At 46.2% G+C, this 22,984-nt stretch overlaps 1 protein-coding gene across 1 annotated transcript; it reads left to right on the top strand.

Annotated features, from left to right (window-relative positions):
- Window positions 1-550: 550 nt before the first annotated feature.
- LOC123075353 (protein LURP-one-related 11-like) lies at window positions 551-1,351 on the top strand. The gene has a single exon (XM_044497982.1). It carries the CDS (start codon window positions 591-593, stop codon window positions 1,167-1,169), a length of 579 nt encoding a protein of 192 aa, XP_044353917.1. The 5' UTR covers window positions 551-590; the 3' UTR covers window positions 1,170-1,351.
- Window positions 1,352-22,984: the final 21,633 nt, after the last annotated feature.

Raw genomic sequence — 22,984 nt, 5'->3', positions numbered from 1 at the left:
TGTTGTAAACAAAACAAAGTTGAAGGCCTGACATGAGACAGGGGGGGGGGGGGGGGGGGGGGGGGCACAACGACTCAAGTTTGTCGGCCCACGGTCATGAACACTTAATGGATAACGAGAGAAACCCGAACTGGCCCGACTGCTTAATTAATTGATTAGGTGCAAGTACTTATCCTTCCTTGAGCAAACGTACATGGCTACATGCGTGCTTTCTTTCTACTCGCCAAACAGAACAATCTATTTTCTGACATAGTTGGGTCGAACTAGTACGTTTCGATCATCCATTTTTAAACTGGGTCTCACACACACACACATGTTCAGCATTGCATTACATTGTGGTTTTAATTATATATCCATGTTTCAACTCTTGGATGAATCACCAAACGTGGTGCGACAAACGCATGCTGATTCGTACTACAGTACTAGTAGATGACTAGATGGAGCATAAACAACTAATCGGGTGCGGCACTCAACGTTTAGTCTACCTCAGAGCACATCCTGAATAAATAGGCCAAACAGCAGCAGCAGAGCAGAGCCGAGCCGAGCAGAGCAGAGCAATATTCTTCTTCTTCTTCTTCATTCTCTCTTCAATGGCCAAGATCCAGCCCCTGCCTGCGCCCCCCTCGCCGTCGTCCTCCGATGATCACCGCCAGGGCCAGCAGGCGTACACGGTATGGATGAAGTCGCTGGTCTTCAACGGCAACGGCTGCGCGGTGTACGACAGCGACGGCGCCGTCACCTTCCGCGTCGACAACTACGGCTGCAGGGGCGGCCGCGAGGTCCTCCTCATGGACCGCGCCGGCAACGCCCTCATCAGGATCAGACGCAAGGGCTTCGGCATGTTCAGGAGGTGGGACGTCTGCCGGTGCGAAGACGAGGAGGCGACGCCGTGGTTCACCGTGCGGCGGGCCGAGAAGGGCGGGGCCGCCGTGGTGATGCACGGCGGCGCAGCCACCTGCTACAGGATCGACAGGTGCTGCGCACGCAAGCCCGACTACAAAGTGAGCGGCGTGGACGGCGCGGCCGTGGCGGACGTCGCGCGGAAGCAGACGGCGGCCGGAGTGGTGCTCGGGGAGGACGTGCTGACGCTGACGGTGGCGGCCGAGGCGGATCACCTGCTCGTCCTGGGCTTGGTCGTGGTGCGTGGCCTCATCAACCGCTCCTTGTGATGGATGCATGGATGATGGATTAAACGGCGATCATCTCCTTCCGGTCCAGTTCTCCCTACCTAGGAACGTAGATGAGAGTTTTTTCAGACGAACAATTTAGGAAGTTTTTGCCCAAACTGAGGACAGGGTGACTCTTTTTGGTGTATTCTTTTCACTTCTACTTTTTCCCCTTTCTCAAAGGATTTTGCAAGACCATACTTGTAAGTTGTAACAAAAAGAAACAAAGTTCGTCATTGATCGTACAAAGTTGTCCTAAAGTTGAAACACTTATTTTAGACGGATGGAGTATGAAATTTTGGATGTGTTGTTTCCAATAGGCTGTATTGTGTCGATTATTTTTGCCTTCATTTATGACTTAGAAAGCACAAACAAAGTGGTATGCTCTTTGCCCTAAAGAAACAATATACCATTTTTTGTTAGGAAGGCATATGCTATTCCCTCCGTCCCAAAATAAGTGTCTTAACCCCGATACAACTTTGTACTAAAGTTACTACAAAGTTGAGACACTTATTTTAGGACGGAGGAAGTACTTATTCGTACACCGAAAATTAAGAAATGATAAACAATGAGAAGCACACACAATTATACAATGGAGCAGGGTGACAAACGGAGCCAAATTGGCAAAGTGACTCATAGGAGGTCTAATTTTGGAACAGAGAAATTATTCATATAAACAACTAATATTGGTTGTCGCTTAAACTGATGTATTTAGCACTGAAATACGTAAGGAACGGAGGAAGTATTTCATGACAGCGAATCTGTATCCTAGCCGGATAATATATCCCTGGTTACCTCCTCACAAACCCAAAAGTGCATGCACTTTTTCTCTTGAGATCAAAAAAGTGCAAGCTTGCATAAGCACACAATATAGTGTTAGCATATGAAACTCAAATAGAAGACTTGATGGTCCCACACAGAATAAACTGAGAGGCACGACAAACGTTTCTAGAGTGATGAATTAGTCGCCGGCCTCTTGGAGGCTGACACCCAAACACACAAAATCGTTAGCCAGTCACTTGTAGGCCAACAAAAGCAACTGGTGCAATAAAAATGGCTCGCACGAGGAAGTTCAATACAACACACCACAACTTCAACACAAAGGGAAAAGGAGAGAGCACATCAACATCCGCCTACTAAAACGACCCCAATTTATCGAGGAAACCTGAGTGCAAGTGTATGCGACGAGCGGCTGGCCAGTACGCACATACGGCCACGGAGCTGGCTGCCGGAAAAGGCGACTTCAAAGGAGCCCTCCCAAAACGTTGCAATAATTAGGCCGTCTCTCTCCTCCCAAAAGGTTGGGATAATTCATCGGCTGAGATGTACTCCCTCCGTTCCAAAATAGATGATCCAACTTTGTACTAAAGTTATTTAGTACAAAGTTGGGTCATCTATTTTGGAACGGAGGGAGTACGTGCGTGATAAGACTACCCACAGTGAAAATAACATAGGTGGTAACATCACACTTATTTAAGCAAAATAGATGATGTGGCATGTAATTAATGAAGAAAGAGAGGCATGTGGTAACATAGCTAGTTACTATAACATCACACATATCAAGAAAAGATGAGTTTACAATCTAATAAATGAAGTGATGCATGACACAACATATATATTACTACCCAATATGGAGGTAGTAATATAGACTATTAACATATGCATGTTGCTACTCTAAGTTACTCCCCACTATGACTATTCTAAGACTACCCACAGTTAGGGCTGGAATTCGAGCCGAGTCGAGCCAGCTTGGCTCGACTCGCTAGAGCTCGTTTCGTTAACGAGCTAACTCGACTCGACTCGTTACTATAACGAGCTTAAACCCAAGATTGGCTTGACTCGTATAACTCGCGAGCCGGCTCGTTTAACTTGTTAAGCTCGTTAAAGATATGAACATAAAACCCTCAAATATGATAAAAATGATTATGTATATATTAAACATATATATCACTAAACAATTGTAATTTTCTTGTAACGCATGAGTCTTCTAGGCGGCTGGGCCTTCAACGGCTGGACCTTGTGTTGTGCACCTGTGACGTAGGGTGCTGAGTGGCTGATTTTTTTTATTGCGAGTGGCTGATCTTTTGTACCGAGCCTAACAAGTTACACGAGTACTCGTGAGATTGGCTTGTTTAACTTGGTGTATAAACGATCTTAAACTAAAGCTCGGCTCGACTCGTTAGTCTTCGAGTTCGAGTCGATTCGAGCCGAGTCACGACTACTCGTTTAGCTCGCGAGCTTCGAGCTTTTTTCCCATCCCTACCCACAGTGGGAGTAACATAGGTAGTAACATCACAGATATCTAGATAAAATAGATGATGTGACAAACAATAAATGAAGAAATGGAGGAAAGTGGTAACATAGCTAGTTACTAGTAGTATGAGTAACATCACACATATCAAGGCAAAATGAGTCTATAGCCTAATAAATGAAATGTTACATGTTACCACACATATGTTAATCCCCACTATAAAGATAGTAATATAAACTAGTAACATGTGCATGTTACTAGTCTACATGTTACTAGTCTATGTTACTACCCATTGTGCTAGTCTAAGTGGTAGCGTGTGACTGCAGGGAAAGAAGGACTTGAGCCCATGGCAGAAATCACATATTTGACCTGAGGGCGAAATCAAATCACAAACTGACCTGCTTTCGAAAAAAATTCACTCTGCTGACCATTTCGTGTGGCGCCCGACAGCTAGGCGCCGCACACTACTATGCAGCGCCCTTCCCTTAGGCGTCGCACCTCCTGCCAGCGTGGCAGCCCTGGTCCAGTTGCGGCCCCCACAGACAGCACTGCAGCGCAAGTCCTAGGCGCCACACTTGTAATGTGCAGCGCCCGTCTCTTAGGCGCTGCACAGTCTGTGTTCCACTTAGGCTGGCCCCACCCTCTCTCCCCTCCCACCCCCACCCCACCCAAACCCTTAGACTTGTGCCCCTCCTCTCTTCCCCTCTCCCCCCTCTCAAATCTTGCAAATCCGGAGTATTTGACCGTGGATTTCGAAGCCAACCCCTCCCTTAAGGTAATCTCCTCCGATCCCCTCGTTTTCATCCATAGGAATTGTCACATTTGCTCAAATCTTGCTACTTTGGGGAAACCCTAGTTTTGGCTTGGATTTGCAATTTTGTGTTGAATCATGTTATGTTTCTTTGCTAATTTGGTATGGTTAGGCTTTCATAGTATGCTAGGGTTAGGGTTATGTGTGTTTGATGTTGGTGTTAGGGTTATGCTATGGTTAGGGTTGTGGTTATTGTTTTGTGCAAATATTTTTGTTATGTACTTACTTGATATACGTGTGTTTTTGATTATTGTAGGGATGGGGAGAACATGTGTTTATGTTCATCATGTGGATAAAGAGGCCTTTTTGAAAGGCAATGTTGAGCCGGACCCGGATGAGCTTGACATGGTGTTTGAGAGTAGTCCTAGCTCTTGGACCAAGTGAGGAAGGATTTGAATTGGATGGACCCAAGTGACGTTGTTGAGTTCGAGGGAAGGCATAATGTTGGTTTTGGAATGCAGATCCGTTGGAAGACAATGCGTGTGAACTCCAAGCAACGTTGGGTTGCATACAAGGAGACGGTTGCCGAATCTCTAGACAAGGCTCTTGAGTTATTTGCCTCCAAGAAGGTTGAGTCTACTTTGAATTTGGACTTGAACCGGAACCCCTCCCCGTTGGTTGCTAGCACTCCCCCACCCATTAACCAAGGTCAAATGAGTGAACCTCATTTCATGCAACAAGATTGGCCAACATTGAGCCCGACTCCAAACAACCAAAATGAAGCTTTTGAAGAGGAGAATGATGAGTACGAGGAGGATGACAACGAAGTTGATCTCCATGACAACAATGTGGGTGATCTCGACCAATATCATGTGCAAGAGACAATGGACCAATCCATCCCTTTTTCCCGTGCATATGCATCGGACTCGGATGACGATGGTCCCGATGAAGAAGTTGATGAGGAGGGGTTCACGCCGAAGGAGGCCCAAGCATTCAAGAAGGTATTCAGGCAGGATCACAAGACACCATTGTTCAAGGATCTTAGTCTCGCGGATGAAGCCATTGTGGATGGTGGCAAATGCATTTCTCTTGGAGCTAGGCCAAGTTCTCACCGTGATTTGGAAGACGACGAGAACGGGATATATCCTGGTTGTGAGTTTGAATCCTTCTTGGAATTGAAGATGTGGCTCGACAACTACTCGGTTACACATTATCGTCCACATAAAGTGGCCAACTCGGACGTCAATGTGCGTTACACGGTCAAATGTGAAGTGCCAAGATGTCCATGGATTGTGCGTGCGAGGCCATGGAAAGGAGGTCCCACTTGGCGCATAGTGAGTTGTCTACCAACTCACATGTGCTGGCACAATAATGCGGATGGCGAGCTTGTGTACCAACAACACAGACAACTCACGTCCGAGTTCATTGCTTACAGGTTATCCAACCAAATATCCACACTTCCAATAATGAGCATCAAGAGTGTCATTGACCTTGTGAAAGCCATCTTTCATTACAAGGTGAAGTACGGCAAGGCATGGAAGGTGAAGCAAGCCGCATTCAAGATGTTGTATGGCAATTGGGAGGAAGCATACAACCGACTCCCTAGGTTGTTGTTAGCTATGGCCGCCACAAACCCAGGCATGGTTCACGTGGTTGAGCCTCATGGGCACCAAACATTGATTCATAATGGGAGGATCGTCCGAGTATTTGGCCGTGCATTTTGGGCCTTTGAGCAATGTGTGAGGTCTTTTGAACATTGTCGGCCCGTCATCGCCATTGATGGCACGTTCTTGACCGGACAATACAAGGGCACTTTATTGGTTGCAATAGCAAGTGATGCCAATAACCGGGTGTTGCCTTTGGCTTTCGCTTTGGTTGAGGTGGAGAACAATGATAACTGGGAGTGGTTCTTGCGTCAATTGAGAACAAGGGTATTACCGGCTGAAAGGGAAATTTGTGTCATATCGGATCGCCATCCAGGAATTCTAACGCGGTGGTGGTTGACATTCCCGGACATACAAAGTTGCACCATCGATGGTGCATGAGGCACTTTTGTGCAAACTTCTATAGGGCATGTGGTATCAAGGAGTTGGCCGATGATCTTCAAGATTGTTGTCTCGCTTTCACCAACAAGCGGTTTGCCACATTGTTCAATTCATTGCTTAGACACAAGAAACTTGACCCCGGTGGTCTTGAATTCTCAATAGGAACATTGTCGAAAGGAATATGTGGGCACATGCTTTTTGATGAAGATGGCCGGAGGTACGGTCAAATGACAAGCAATATGGCAGAATGCTTCAATAAGGTGCTCAAGGGTGTACGTGCATTACCCGTGACGGCAATAGTTCAATACACATTTGACAAGATGAATGGATACTTTTTAAGTACTCAATGGAGACGGATAAGCAGATTGCTGGTGAGAACAAGGATAAGCACAAGTACTATTTCCCACCAAAGGTTGAAGAATGGTTGGACTTTCAATCACGTAAGGCAGACTCCCAAGAAGCTGTACTATATGACGACAACGAGTGGAAGTATGAGGTCAAAGAGCCTCGAGGAACCACAAACGATGGCCACCAACACGGAGGCCGCGCTTTCAAGGTCTCCCTAACACAGTGTGATTGCAGCTGCATGAGGCCATCGTTGCTTCATCTCCCATGCTCGCACTTGTTAAACGCATCCCGTGTTAGGAATGTGGACGTCAATCACCCTCTTACCGTGAGGGAGTCCGAGTTCTCAATCATGACGGTAAAGAATACGTGGGCTCCCCGGTTTCAGCCATACTTGGACCAATCACAATGGCCGGAGTATCATGGAGTTCAACTATGACCGGACCCGGAATTGAAGGTCGTTAGACGGGGAAGACGTAAGACAAAGCGTCTTAGAGGTGACATGGACGGATGGGGCCGTGGTGGCGGTGGAGAATACGGCACCGGCCAATTCCAAGAGCCTCGTGAGCAATCCCGTTGTGGGGACTGCAGTCATCAGGGACACAACACAAGAACTTGTCCCAAACCAAGAAAAAGATCAAAGAAAAATGATGCAAGCACAAGCCAAGCAAATGATAGTCAACCAAGTCAACCAAGGAGTAGCCAACCAAGTCAAACAAGCCAAGGAGGAACTAGGCAACAAAGAGGGAGTCAACTAGGTCTTAGAAGAGGCCGTGGTGGTGGTAGAGGCCGTTGTGGTGGTAGAGGCCGTGGTGATGGCCTTGGTCGTGGTGATGGCCTAGGCCGTGGGGATGGTCTTGGCCGTGATGAAGGCCTAGGCCGTGGTGATGGTCTTGGCCGTGGCGAAGGCCTAGGCCGTGGTGAGGGTCTTGTCCGTGGTGGTGGGAGAGGCCGTGGCGAAGGCCTAGGCCGTGGTGATGGTCTTGGCCGTGGTGAAGGCCTAGGCCGTGGTGAGGGTCTTGGTCGTGGTGGTGGGAGAGGCCGTGGTGAAGGCCTAGGCCGTGGTGAGGGTCTTAGCTGTGGTGGTGGTAGAGCCCGTGGTGGTGGTCTAGGCCGTGGTGGCGGTAGAGGCCGTGGTGGTGGTCTAGGCCGTGGTGGTGGTAGAGGCCGTGGTGGTGATCTTGGCCTTGGCGGCGGTCGTAGTGGAGGAATGTTCACTTGGCTCAATGGACCATTGTCGTATGTGACTTACTATGATCTTGTTCTTTTGACTCAATGCTTGTGTTGTCATTTTGCATTGTGTGACTAACTATTATATTGCCATTTTCATAGGTATGGAAACAATGAAGGGGGTGGAGGACATGGAGGGGGAAGGTGAGATCCCTTGGTGGTCGGAGGAGGGCGAGGAAGAAGAAGAAGAGAGGAAGAAGAAGGGACAAGGACCGTGACCTTCTTATGAACCAAAATGTGTGCTACTATGGCTATGAGACGTAAATGACTATGTGTTTTGGCTCAATGTTTGTGTATGACTATGTGATTGGACTACTCTATTGCTATGTGTGTATGACTATGTGATTTGGACTACTATATGTGCTATGCCTTCTTTGTGTGTTTCGGACTACTACATGTGATCTGGATATGATTATGTGCCATCCATGTGAATCACAAAATATAAAAAGCACTTGGTATTTGAAAACACTACACAGTGCAGCGCCTAAGGGCAAGACGCCACACTACACAGTGCAGCGCCTCTACCTTAGGCGCTGCACATTGACATAGCAAATTTTTTGGTCGAAAAGCTACTGGAACGCTTCTGTTGCTCTCTGGACTGGGATGTCCAGGTGTGCAACGCCCAAGGGTAAGGCGCCACACACCACAGTGCAGCGCCTTGCCCTTAGGCGCTGCACACCTGGACAAGCCAGTCCAGAGAGCAACAGAAGCGTTCTAGTAGCTTTTTTACCAAAAAATTTGCTAAGTCAATGTGCAGCGCCTAAGGGAGAGGCGCTGGAATACACTGTGCAGCGCCTTGCTGCTAGGCGCTGCACAGTACAGTGCAGCGCCTCTTTCTTAGGCGCTGCACACTGACTTAGCAAATTTTTAGGTCGAAAAGCTACTGGTGAAGGAAATATGCCCTAGAGGCAATAATAAAGTTATTATTTATTTCCTTATATCATGATAAATGTTTATTATTCATGCTAGAATTGTATTAACCGGAAACATAATACATGTGTGAATACATAGACAAACAGAGTGTCACTAGTATGCCTCTACTTGACTAGCTCGTTAATCAAAGATGGTTATGTTTCCTAGCCATAGACATAAGTTGTCATTTGATTAACGAGATCACCTCATTAGGAGAATGACGTGATTGACTTGACCCATTCCGTTAGCTTAGCACCCGATCGTTTAGTATGTTGCTATTGCTTTCTTCATGACTTATACATGTTCCTCTGACTATGAGATTATGCAACTCCCGTTTACCGGAGGAACACTTTGTGTGCTACCAAACGTCACAACGTAAATGGGTGATTATAAAGGTGCTCTACAGGTGTCTCCAAAGGTACTTGTTGGGTTGGCGTATTTCGAGATTAGGATTTGTCACTCCGATTGTCGGAGAGGTATCTCTGGGCCCACTCGGTAATGCACATCACTATAAGCCTTGCAAGCATTGTGACTAATAAGTTAGTTGCGGGATGATGTGTTACGGAACGAGTAAAGAGACTTGCCGGTAACGAGATTGAACTAGGTATCGAGATACCGACGATCGAATCTCGGGCAAGTAACATACTGATGACAAAGGGAACAACGTATGTTGTTATGCGGTCTGACCGATAAAGATCTTCGTAGAATATGTGGGAGCCAATATGGGCATCCAGGTCCCGCTATTGGTTATTGACCGGAGACGTGTCTCGGTCATGTCTACATAGTTCTCGAACCCGTAGGGTCCGCACGCTTAAAGTTACGATGACAGTTTTATTATGAGTTTATGTATGTTGATGTACCGAAGGAGTTCGGAGTCCCGGATGAGATCGGGGACATGACGAGGAGTCTCGAAATGGTCGAGACGTAAAGATCGATATATTGGACGACTATATTCGGACTTCGGAAAGGTTCCGAGTGATTCGGGTATTTTTCGGAGTACCGGAGAGTTACGGGAATACGTATTGGGCCTTATTGGGCCATACGGGAAAGAAGAAAAAGGGCCTCAAGGGTGGCCGCACCCCTCCCCTTGGTCTGGTCCGAATTGGACTAGGGAAGGGGGGCGCCCCCTTCCTTCCTTCTCTTTTTCCCTTCCTCTTTTCCTATTCCATATGGGAGGTGGAATCCTACTAGGACTAGGGAGTCCTAGTAGGACTCCACACTTGGTGCGCCCCCTCCTAGGGCCGGCCTCCTCCTCCCTTGCTCCTTTATATACGGGGGCAGGGGGCACCCCAGAGACACAACAATTGATCCTTGAGATCTCTTAGCCGTGTGCGGTGCCCCCCTCCACCATATTACACCTCGATAATACCGTTGCGGAGCTTAGGCGAAGCCCTGCGTCGGTGGAACATCATCATCGTCACCACGCCGTCGTGCTGACGAAACTCTCCCTCAACACTCGGCTGGATCGGAGTTCGAGGGACGTCATCGAGCTGAACGTGTGTAGAACTCGGAGGTGCCGTACGTTCGGTACTTGATCGGTCGGATCGTGAAGACGTACGACTACATCAACCGCGTTGTGATAACGCTTCCGCTGTCGGTCTACGAGGGTACGTGGACAACACTCTCCCCTCTCGTTGCTATGCATCACCATGATCTTGCGTGTGCGTAGGAAATTTTTTGAAATTACTACGTTCCCCAACAGTGGCATCCGAGCCTGGTTTTATGCGTTGATGCTATGCACGAGTAGAACACAAGTGAGTTGTGGGCGATATAAGTCATACTGCTTACCAGCATGTCATACTTTGGTTCAGCGGTATTGTGAGATGAAGCGGCCCGGACCGACATTACGCGTACGCTTACGCGAGACTGGTTTCACCGTTCGGAGCACTCGTTGCTTAAAGGTGACTGGCGGGTGTCTGTCTCTCTCACTTTAGTTGAACCGAGTGTGGCTACGCCCGGTCCTTGCGAAGGTTAAAACAGCACCAACTTGACAAACTATCGTTGTGGTTTTGATGCGTAGGTAAGAACGGTTCTTGCTAAGCCCGTAGCAGCCACGTAAAACTTGCAACAACAAAGTAGAGGACGTCTAACTTGTTTTTGCAGGGCATGTTGTGATGTGATATGGTCAAGACATGATGTGATATAATGTGTTGTATGAGATGATCATGTTTTGTAACCGAGTTATCGGCAACTGGCAGGAGCCATATGGTTGTCGCTTTATTGTATGAGATGCAATCGCCATGTAATAGTTTTACTTTATCACTAAGCGGTAGCGATAGTCGTAAAAGCAATAAGTTGGCGAGACGACAACGATGCTACGATGGAGATCAAGGTGTCGCGCCGGTGACGATGGTGATCATGACGGTGCTTCGGAGATGGAGATCACAAGCACGGTGCTTCGGAGATGGAGATCACAAGCACAAGATGATGATGGCCATATCATATCACTTATATTGATTGCATGTGATGTTAATCCTTTATGCATCTTATCTTGCTTTGATTGACGGTAGCATTATAAGATGATCTCTCACTAAAATTTCAAGATAAAAGTGTTCTCCCTGAGTATGCACCGTTGCAAAAGTTCTTCGTGCTGAGACACCACGTGTTAATCGGGTGTGATAGGCTCTACGTTCAAATACAACGGGTGCAAAACAGTTGCACACGCGGAATACTCAGGTTAAACTTGACGAGCCTAGCATATACAGATATGGCCTCGGAACACAGAGACCGAAAGGTCGAGCGTGAATCATATAGTAGATATGATCAACATAGTGATGTTCACCATTGAAACTACTCCATCTCACGTGTTAATCGGACATGGTTTAGTTGCTTTGGATCACGTAATCACTTAGATGATTAGAGAGATGTCTATCTAAGTGGGAGTTCTTAAGTAATATGATTAATTGAACTTAAATTTATCATGAACTTAGTCCTGATAGTATTTTGCAAATTATGTTGTAGATCAATAGCTCGCGTTGTTGCTTCCCTGTGTTTATTTTTTGTTCCTAGAGAAAAATTATGTTGAAAGATGTTAGTAGCAAAGATGCGGATTGGATCCGTGATCTGAGGATTATCCTCATTGCTGCACAGAAAAATTATGTCCTTGATGCACCGCTAGGTGACAGACCTATTGCAGGAGCAGATGCAGACGTTATGAACGTTTGGCTAGCTCAATATGATGACTACTTGATAGTTTAGTGCACCATGCTTAACGGCTTAGAATCGGGACTTCAAAGACGTTTTGAACGTCATGGACCATATGAGATGTTCCAGGAGTTGAAGTTAATATTTCAAGCAAATACCCGAGTTGAGAGATATGAAATCTCCAACAAGTTCTATAGCAAAAAGATGGAGGAGAATCGCTCAACTAGTGAGCATGTGCTCAGATTGTCTGGGTACTACAATCGCTTGAATCAAGTGGGAGTTTATCTTCCAGATAAAATAGTGATTGACAGAATTCTCTAGTCACCATCACCAAGTTAGTAGAACTTCGTGATGAACTATGGTATGCAAGGGATGACGAAAGTAATTCCCGAGCTCTTCGTGATGCTGAAATCGACGAAGGTAGAAATCAAGAAAAACATCAAGTGTTGATGGTTGACGAGACCACTTCAAGTGTTGATGGTTGACGAGACCGCTAGTTTCAAGAAAAGGGCAAAGGGAAAAAGGGGAACTTCAAAAAGAACGGCAAGCAAGTTGCTGCTCAAGTGAAGAAGCCTAAGTCTGGTCCTAAGCCTGAGACTAAGTGCTTCTACTGCAAAGGGACTGGTCACTGGAAGCGGAACTACCCCAACTATTTGGTGGATAAGAAGGATGGCAAAGTGAACAAAGGTATATTTGATATACAGATTATTGATGTGTACTTTACTAGTGTTTATAGCAATCCCTCGGTAATTGATACTGGTTCAGTTGCTAAGAGTAGTAACTCGAAACGGGAGTTGCAGAATAAACAGAGACTAGTAAAAGTGAACAAAGGTATATTTGATATACAGATTATTGATGTGTACTTTACTAGTGTTTATAGCAACCCCTCGGTAATTGATACTGGTTCAGTTGCTAAAGAGTAGTAACTCGAAAACGGGAGTTGCAGAATAAACAGAGACTAGTAAAAGGCGAGGTGACGATGTGTGTTGGAAGTAGTTCCAAGATTGATATGATCATCATCGCACACTCCCTGTACTTTCGGGATTAGTGTTGAAACTAAATAAGTGTTATTTGGTGTTTGCGTTGAGCATGAATATGATCTGATCATGTTTATTGCAATACGGTTATTCATTTAAGTTAGAGAACAATTGTTGTTCTGTTTACATGAATAAAACCTTTATGGTCATACACACCAACGAAAATGGTTTGTTGGATCTCGATCGTAGTGATACACATATTCATAATATTGAAGCCAAAAGATGCAAAGTTAATAATGATAGTGCAACTTATTTGTGGTACTGCCGTTTAGGTCATATTGGTGTAAAGCGCATGAAGAAACTCCATACTGATGGGATTTTGGAATCACTTGATTATGAATCACTTGATGCTTGCGAACCGTGCCTCATGGGCAAGATGACTAAAACGCCGTTCTCCGGAACTATGGAGAGAGCAACAGATTTGTTGGAAATCATACATACAGATGTATGTGGTCCGATGAATATTGAGGCTCGTAGCAGGTATCATTATTTTCTGACCTTCACAGATGATTTGAGCAGATATGGGTATATCTACTTGATGAAACACAAAGTCTGAAACATTTGAAAAGTTCAAAGAATTTCAGAGTGAAGTGGAGAATCATCGTAACAAGAAAATAAAAGTTTCTACGATATGATCGCAGAGGTAAAATATTTGAGTTACGAGTTTGGCCTTCAGTTAAAACAATGTGAAATAGTTTCACTACTCACGCCACCTGGAACACCACAGTGTAATGGTGTGTCCGAACGTCATAACCGTACTTTATTGGATATAGTGCAATCTATGATGTCTCTTACCAATTTACCACTATCGTTTTGGGTTATGCATTAGAGACAGCTACATTCACGTTAAATAGGGCACCATCAAAATCCGTTGAGACGACGCCTTATGAACTGTGGTTTGGCAAGAAACCAAAGTTGTCGTTTCTTAAAATTTTGGGGTTGCGATGCTTATGTGAAAAAATTTCATCCTGATAAGCTCAAACCCAAATCGGAGAAATGTGTCTTCATAGGATACCCAAAGGAGACAGTTGGGTACACCTTCTATCACAGATCCGAAGGCAAGACATTCGTTGCTAAGTATGGATCCTTTCTAGAGAAGGAGTTTCTCTCGAAAGATGTGAGTGGGAGGAAAGTAGAACTTGATGAGGTAACTGTACCTGCTCCCTTATTGGATCACAGAAATCTGTTCCTGTGACTTCTACACCAATTAGTGAGGAAGTTAATGATGATGATCATGTAACTTCAGATCAAGTTACTACCAAACCTCGTAGGTAAACCAGAGTAAGATCCGCACCAGAGTGGTACGGTAATCCTGTTCTGGAGGTTATGTTACTAGACCATGACGAACCTACGAACTATGAAGAAGCGATGGTGAGCCCAGATTCCGCAAAATGGCTTGAGGCCATGAAATCTGAGATGAGATCCATGTATGAGAACAAAGTGTGGACTTTGGTTGACTTGCCCGATGATCGGCAAGCAATTGAGAATAAATGGATTGTCAAGAGGAAGACGGACGCTGATAGTAGTATCACTATCTACAAAGCTAGAATTGTCGCAAAAAGGTTTTCGACAAGTTCAAGATGTTGACTACGATGAGAGTTTCTCACTCGTATCTATGCTTAAGTCTGTCCGAATCATGTTAGCAATTGCCGCATTTTATGAAATCTGGCAAAGGGATAAACAAAACTGCATTCCTTGATGGATTTATTAAAGAAGAGTTGTATATGATACAACCAGAAGGTTTTGTCAATCCTAAAGGTGCTAACAAAATATGCAAGCTCCAGCGATCCATCAATGGACTGGTGCAAGCATCTCGGAGTTGGAATATACGCTTTGATAAGTTGATCAAAGCATATAGTTGTATACAGACTTGCGGTGAAGCCTGTATTTACAAGAAAGTGAGTGGGAGCACTACAGCATTTCTGATAAGTATATGTGAATGACATATTGTTGATCGGAAATAATGTAGAATTATTCTGCAAAGCATAAAGGAGTGTTTGAAAGGAGTTTTTCAAAGATAGACCTCGGTGAAGCTGCTTACATATTGAGCATCAAGATCTATAGAGATAGATGAAGACGCTTGATAAGTTTTTCAATGAGTACATACCTTAACAAGATTTTGAAGTAGTTCAAAATAGAACAGTCAAAGAAAGAGTTCTTGCCTGTGTTACAAGGTGTGAAATTGAGTAAAGACTCAAAGCCCGACCACGGCAAAAGATAGAAAGAGAATGAAAGTCATTCCCTATGCCTTGGCCATAGGTTCTATAAAGTATGCCATGCTGTGTACCAGATCTATTGTATACCCTACACTGATTTTGGCAAGGGAGTACAATAGTGATCTAGGAGTAGATCACTGGACAGCGGTCAAAATTATCCTTACTGGAATAAGGATATGTTTCTCGATTATGGAAGTGACAAAAGGCTCGTCGTAAAAGGTTACGTCGATGCAAGTTTTGACACTAATCTAGATGACTCTAAGTCTCGGTCTAGATACATATTGAAAGTGGGAGCAATTAGCTAGAGTAGCTCCATGCAGAGCATTGTAGACATAGAAATTTGCAAAATACTTACGGATCTGAATGTGACAGACCCGTTGACTAAAATTATCTCACAAGCAAAACATGATCACACCTTAGTACTCTTTGGGTGTTAATCACATAGCGATGTGAACTAGATTACTGACTCTAGTAAACCCTTTGGGTGATGGTCACATGACGATGTGAACCATGGGTGTTAATCACATGGTGATGTGAACTATTCATGTTAAATCACATGGCGATGTGAACTAGATTATTGACTCTAGTGCAAGTGGGAGACTGAAGGAAATATGCCCTAGAGGCAATAATAAAGTTATTATTTATTTCCTTATATCATGATAAATGTTTATTATTCATGCTAGAATTGTATTAACCGGAAACATAATACATGTGTGAATACATAGACAAACAGAGTGTCACTAGTATGCCTCTACTTGACTAGCTCGTTAATCAAAGATGGTTATGTTTCCTAGCCATAGACATAAGTTGTCATTTGATTAACGAGATCACCTCATTAGGAGAATGACGTGATTGACTTGACCCATTCCGTTAGCTTAGCACCCGATCGTTTAGTATGTTGCTATTGCTTTCTTCATGACTTATACATGTTCCTCTGACTATGAGATTATGCAACTCCCGTTTACCGGAGGAACACTTTGTGTGCTACCAAACGTCACAACGTAAATGGGTGATTATAAAGGTGCTCTACAGGTGTCTCCAAAGGTACTTGTTGGGTTGGCGTATTTCGAGATTAGGATTTGTCACTCCGATTGTCGGAGAGGTATCTCTGGGCCCACTCGGTAATGCACATCACTATAAGCCTTGCAAGCATTGTGACTAATAAGTTAGTTGCGGGATGATGTGTTACGGAACGAGTAAAGAGACTTGCCGGTAACGAGATTGAACTAGGTATCGAGATACCGACGATCGAATCTCGGGCAAGTAACATACTGATGACAAAGGGAACAACGTATGTTGTTATGCGGTCTGACCGATAAAGATCTTCGTAGAATATGTGGGAGCCAATATGGGCATCCAGGTCCCGCTATTGGTTATTGACCGGAGACGTGTCTCGGTCATGTCTACATAGTTCTCGAACCCGTAGGGTCCGCACGCTTAAAGTTACGATGACAGTTTTATTATGAGTTTATGTATGTTGATGTACCGAAGGAGTTCGGAGTCCCGGATGAGATCGGGGACATGACGAGGAGTCTCGAAATGGTCGAGACGTAAAGATCGATATATTGGACGACTATATTCGGACTTCGGAAAGGTTCCGAGTGATTCGGGTATTTTTCGGAGTACCGGAGAGTTACGGGAATACGTATTGGGCCTTATTGGGCCATACGGGAAAGAAGAAAAAGGGCCTCAAGGGTGGCCGCACCCCTCCCCTTGGTCTGGTCCGAATTGGACTAGGGAAGGGGGGCGCCCCCTTCCTTCCTTCTCTTTTTCCCTTCCTCTTTTCCTATTCCATATGGGAGGTGGAATCCTACTAGGACTAGGGAGTCCTAGTAGGACTCCACACTTGGTGCGCCCCCTCCTAGGGCCGGCCTCCTCCTCCCTTGCTCCTTTATATACGGGGGCAGGGGGGCACCCCAGAGACACAACAATTGATCCTTGAGATCTCTTAGCCGTGTGCGGTGCCCCCTCCACCATATTACACCTCGATAATACCGTTGCGGAGCTTAGGCGAAGCCCTGCGTCGGTGGAACATCATCATCGTCACCACGCCGTCGTGCTGACAAAACTCTCCCTCAACACTCGGTTGGATCGGAGTTCGAGGGACGTCATCGAGCTGAACGTGTGTAGAACTCGGAGGTGTCGTACGTTCGGTACTTGATCGGTCGGATCGTGAAGACGTACGACTACATCAACCGCGTTGTGATAACGCTTCCGCTGTCGGTCTACGAGGGTACGTGGACAACACTCTCCCCTCTCGTTGCTATGCATCACCATGATCTTGCGTGTGCGTAGGAAATTTTTTGAAATTACTACGTTCCCCAACAACTGGAACCCTTCTGTTGCTCTCTGGACTGGGATGTCCAGGTATGCAGCACCTAAGGGCAAGGCGCTGCACTGTGGTGTGTGGCGCCTTACCCTTGGGCGCTGCACATCTGGACATCTATTAGGCTGCACTCACCCCCCTCCCACCTATTCCCACCCCACACACCCCCACCCCCACACAAACCCGAAGCTCAGTGCCTCCCCTCTGCCCTCCTCTCTCCTCCTCTCAAATCCTTCTCAGATCCGGAGTATTTGACCGTGGATTTCGAAGCCAACCCCTCCCTTAAGGTAATCTCCTCCGATCCCCTTGTTTTCATCCATAGGAATTGTCACATTTGCTCAAATCTTGCTACTTTGGGGAAACCCTAGTTTTGGCTTGGTTAGGCTTTCATAGTATGCTAGGTTTAGGGTTATGTGTGTTTGATGTTGGTGTTAGGGTTATGCTATGCTTAGGGTTGTGGTTATTGTTAAGTGGGGGTTAGGGTTAACCAAGAATTCTCGGTTTTGTAGGCATGGCTTCATCCGGTTCCATGACGAGGCCACCGTGTGCTAACCAAGAAGACATGCCGAACAAGTGGGAGGACGCATCTTTGGACAAGGTGAAGGAGAAAGATGTCAACATCCCGCCATGTTGGTGTGGAGATGTTTGCAAGGTGAAGGTGTCCACCGATCGAAAGAAATCATGGACGGAAGGGCGGAGATATTTTGTATGCCCGAACTATGCTTATGATCGTGCACTTCCAACTAACGCCTATGACCAACCACCGGTAAACTCGAGAAGTAAAATGTTACTATCAAATGTGTGTCGACACTAACATAAATTTTGTATGCAGTCACCGCCTCCTCTATGCAAGTACTTCACGTGGATAGATCTTGAAGTGCCAGAAGATGTCAAAAAGGACCAATACCAAGATTGTTTTAGGCGGCAATGGCGGTTCGAAGAATCGTTTCGAAGAGGCTTGGAGGAAGAGCGTCGTCAGAAGGAGAGGATGGAGCGGAAGAAACGAGAGGAGGAGAGGGCACGCCAAGCGAAACTTGCTCGTGAGGAGGAGAGGGCAAGAAAGCTTGCAAAGGCTCGCGAGGCGCAAGAGGAGGACTCGGCACGTGACAAGAAGGGGAAATGGCCTCGCTCTACTCAGTAGGGACTTCGCTTCGGTGCACTCGTCGTCAACTATCTTCTAATGAATGTGTCGTGAACTTGTGAGGGCATGTGAGATGTTGGTGAACTATCTTCTAGGGCATGTGAGATGTTGGTGAACTTGTGAGGGCAAGCTGCCATTTGTCATTTGTAATGAATGTATCGTGAACCATGTCGTAGTAATGTTTGAATTGTCTGAAGTTATGAACTCATCGGCATAAAATTTGTGTTTGTTCAAATTGTTGTGATGCTGCAGTCATTGTAAGTATTATGATGTTCCGGTGAAATGAACGTGTTGTAAACTTTGTTTTTCCAGTAAACAGCCGTGCAGCGCCCAGAACACAGACGCTGCACTATACTGTGCAGCGCCCAAGGGATAGGCGTCACACAGTACAGTGCAGCGCCTGGCTCTCGGGCGCTGCACTCTGACTTGGTAATTTTCGTGGATGGTCAGTGCTGCAAGCCTTCTGTGGCTCTTTGGATAGCCATGGCCAGTTGAGCAGCGCCTATGAGACGGGCGCTGCACTGTATGGTGCGGCGCCTAAGCGTTGGGCGCTGCACAGTACAATGTAGCGCCTGGCTGTTGGGCGCTGCAGTGCTGTTAACTGCCAAACTACAGAAACAGATGCCATTTTGGGCTCATGCAGCACTCACATAACTTGTTCAACATAACTAAAATTACTGTAAACACAAATACTGAACAAAGACAACTAATAACTTGAACATCACATCATTTAGGACAATTCAACATTACTACTAGTTCGCAAACACAAATACCACACTAGTAAGAGTTCACCAACATATAACATAACCTCACAAGTTCATCAACCTAATGAAACGGCTACAAGAGCACTAACAAACACAAGCACTAATGCTTTCCGCGCGTGTTCCTGGTGCCACGCCTGCAGGCAATCTTCTTCTTCCTGGGTGGACGAGCCTCCTCTTCCTGCACTTCCTCCTCCGCCTCATGATACAAGCTAGCCATCCGCGAGGTCCCTACGACCACCTTTGGGTTGCCTCTGTTGTCAAAGTCGTTGGGCATGTACCGGCGCCTGGGCTGCCTAGGCTTGAACACATATGGGGACCGAAGTTGAGCGTCCGCCAAAGTCATGTCATCATCAATGTCATGGCCCTATCACACAATCAAACAATATAGTGAAGACCGGCGTCGTAATCCAGTGAGAATCACATCTAAAGGATTAGTCATACCTCTTGGGTGACCGCACCCTCATCATCTAGATAAGCATATGAGGAACTCACATCGTCCCCCTGATGGTGAGATGAGGGGTCTGATGGTGTACCAGACCTGGAGGCAGATGGTTCATCAAATTCGGGATCACGGCAACCGAGAAGATTCGATAACCGCCTTAACTTCCTGGCCTGACGCTGTAACATGAACAAGTGTGGAAGATATCAAACTCCGCAACATAGACTGGCTCTCATAGTGAATGCGATATGTACCTTGAGGAATGCTCGTAGTGAACCATCATCATTGCCTTTTCCAACCGGTGTGTTCTCCAGAATAGACTGGCTCTCATCAGCTGCTTTCTTGATCTCGGTGCGCTGCGGATGAGAAAGAATGAACACGTTAGCCATTCAGACATGTGTAATACGGCCAACGGGAAAGTAAAGAAGGAACACTTTACCACATAGTTAATCACCGGAACAGCAGGGACTCCTTGCCCTACCCTGACATCTCTGTTGTACTTCCCCTTTGATAGATCCTCAAAGTTCACGGGTTCTTCAAGAATATCCTCATTATATGCCGGCGGGCATATCTCAACTCGAGTATTTTCAAGAAGCCATCGTATGTAGTTATCAAAAGCAAGTGGGTTATGCTCACGAAGCTGGGCGCGTGCACTGCTACGAGCTTGCTCCACGCAAAGCTGGAAGCGGGTAACATACGAAGCATGATGCTTGTCCCAGTCCTTTATCTTCCGCTGCCTTCTCCTGTCCAACCTGCATGGTACAATACCAAACATTAGCAAAATCAAGAAGGACTGACGATGCTTAGTCAATACGCTCTCGTACCTATGAAGTGCTTTGTCCGTATCCACCCATTCCGGCGGGTGAGGCTGGAACAGACCAAACTGACGAAACACGCGATGTGGCAAATGAAACTCAACAGCCCAGTTGCATATCAGTGGGCACCGCATAAGCCAGAGATCCCTATCCCGCAAGCACATCGGGTTGATGGAAAACTCCGGGGTGTACCCAAGTCTGTCATCGGCGCCATATGGCTACCATTCCACCTATGAAATAGGGCAACAATGCAAAATTGGTGACTTTTTTTCAGGCAAGCATGAGAAATGACTGAAGTAATGACCACGTTACCTGCTCAGGCGTAATCGTGTCCAACTCGGCAATGTACTTTTGGTACATGAGATTGACATCGTTCGTCATCTCGGAAACCACATCCCACTTGTAAGCCCAAGTGGGGCGCCGTAAGTCGTCATCTTCATCTTCATACCAAGGATTAAACCTGACGCTCTTCGGGCGTCCAACAGGCAGACGCTCCCAGCTCCATACAGAAAGTAGAAACATATTACCACCAATGCCTGTCCTATCTGTGATCTTGCAACACGCATCGTCCAGCTGCATATGAAAGAAAAACAAAGTTAAGTTGAAAGCAAGGTTGCATTGGTAATGAACAAATGAGTTGATAACAAAACAAACCAACTACCTATCGGTACAAGTACGCAAGAGTTGCTGAACCCTGCTCCATTTGCTATCGAAGACGGTCAACGCCTTCAGCCACATCCATGGAGCGTTCTTGCCCGTGGAGTCAGGAAACAAAGTCCTCGAGACAACGTACCACATATAGACACGAGCATGTGTCTGTATCACATCATCAGTGGCATCCGCAGGGCAATGCACAAAGTTTGCTTGAATCCACGTGAAAGCAGCTCCGGCTGCTTTCCTTTCCTTCTTCTTCGGCTCTTCTCCCTCCTCTACATCAGCCTCAGCCTCGGTAGGAGCCATACCGATAAGAGCAATCATCTGCTCGCACCACCCATCAGAATCGGTGCTCATACAGAGAGGCATCCCATCGATAGCAAGACCGGTGATCAAAGAGACATCCTCGAGCGTCACGGTCATCTCCCCAGTCCGAAGATGGAAACTGTGTGTCTCCGGCCTCCGCCGATCAGCAAGAGCGGACACCAGTGGAGCGTTCAGATTCGGCGTCGGCCGGCTGACCAACTGAATCCACGGGAGTAGTCCTGCCTGCTTGATGTACGGTGTTTACCGCTCATCGTAAGGCATGGCAGGACCAGAGACCCCGTGATACCGAATCTTCAGAGGTTCAAGCTTCTGCAAAAAAACAAGTAATGACAAATCTTAGGGCATGTCAATTTCAACTAAAGGCAAATTTGCTAAATATTTAGATTACTCATTATTACCAGCCCCTTCTCGCGCATCATGTAGGCCCGGTGTTGTGTGTCAATGGCATTGTCGAGAAGCCAAACCATCCTTACAAAGTTCAAACAATAAACATATATGAGTTCATCTCAAATAAACATATATGAGTTCATCTCAAATGATTGTAAATTCTCATATATATCTAGTATGTCATATGTGTTCAAGTAAATCAACATCTCATATTTCAAATAAACTCAACATCTAATATATATCTAAAAAAATCAACATCTCATAATTATCTACAAAACTAGGCATCTCATATATATCTAAAAATATATACAATCTACGTTTCACTAACAAGAATCATATAGTGTGGGGGAGGGATCAAAGGTTCAACCTAATCTTGGGCAAACAAAGATCCAAACTAAGCAAATCAAAGGTTCCACCTAATCTTGGGCAAATCCATAAAAATGCAACGAATTAACGGAGGAAAAGAAAGGGAACATAGGAGTTTACCTAGTAGGAGGGATTGGAGATCGAATCCGGGCCTTAAAACTTCAGATCTGAGAGGGGTGTGGGGGGGGGGATCCGAAGGGGGCGCCGCCGCCGCTCTCTGTACAGAGAGCAACTTCCTCAGGGGGGGAAGAACTGCCTGGGAGGGGCTGGCCCGATGCGGTTTAAGTCAATGTGCAGCGCCCAAGCCATAGGCGCTGCACTTTACACAGTGTGACGCCCATGCCTTAGGCACTGCACTGCTGTCTGTGGGGCCGTAAACTGGCCCAGGGCTGCCACGCTGGCTGGATGTGCGACGCTTAAGGGAAGGGCGCTGCATAGTAGTGTGCGGCGCCTCGCTGTCGGGCGCCACACGAAAGAGTCAGCAGAGTGAAATTTTTTCGAAAGCAGGTCAGTTTGTGATTTGATTTCGCCCTCAGGTCAAATATGTGATTTCTGCCTGAGCCCATGGCGGTGCCTGGCCACATGAGCTCGCTCGCTCGCGTGCCAGATAGGTCCACACGCCCGCACACTCGTCGTCTCTCAGTTGGCCGGAAATGCTCACTCCATGC

The sequence above is a fragment of the Triticum aestivum genome, chromosome 3D (assembly GCF_018294505.1).
Source record: "Triticum aestivum cultivar Chinese Spring chromosome 3D, IWGSC CS RefSeq v2.1, whole genome shotgun sequence".
Lineage (NCBI taxonomy): Eukaryota > Viridiplantae > Streptophyta > Magnoliopsida > Poales > Poaceae > Triticum > Triticum aestivum.
Note: the sequence above shows the minus strand (reverse complement) of the source record. Positions and strands in the feature narration are given on the sequence as shown.

Bases quoted from the DNA above. Each gene is read 5' to 3' on its own strand.
- LOC123075353 (XM_044497982.1), top strand. From the start codon at position 591: ATGGCCAAGATCCAGCCCCTGCCTGCGCCCCCCTCGCCGTCGTCCTCC.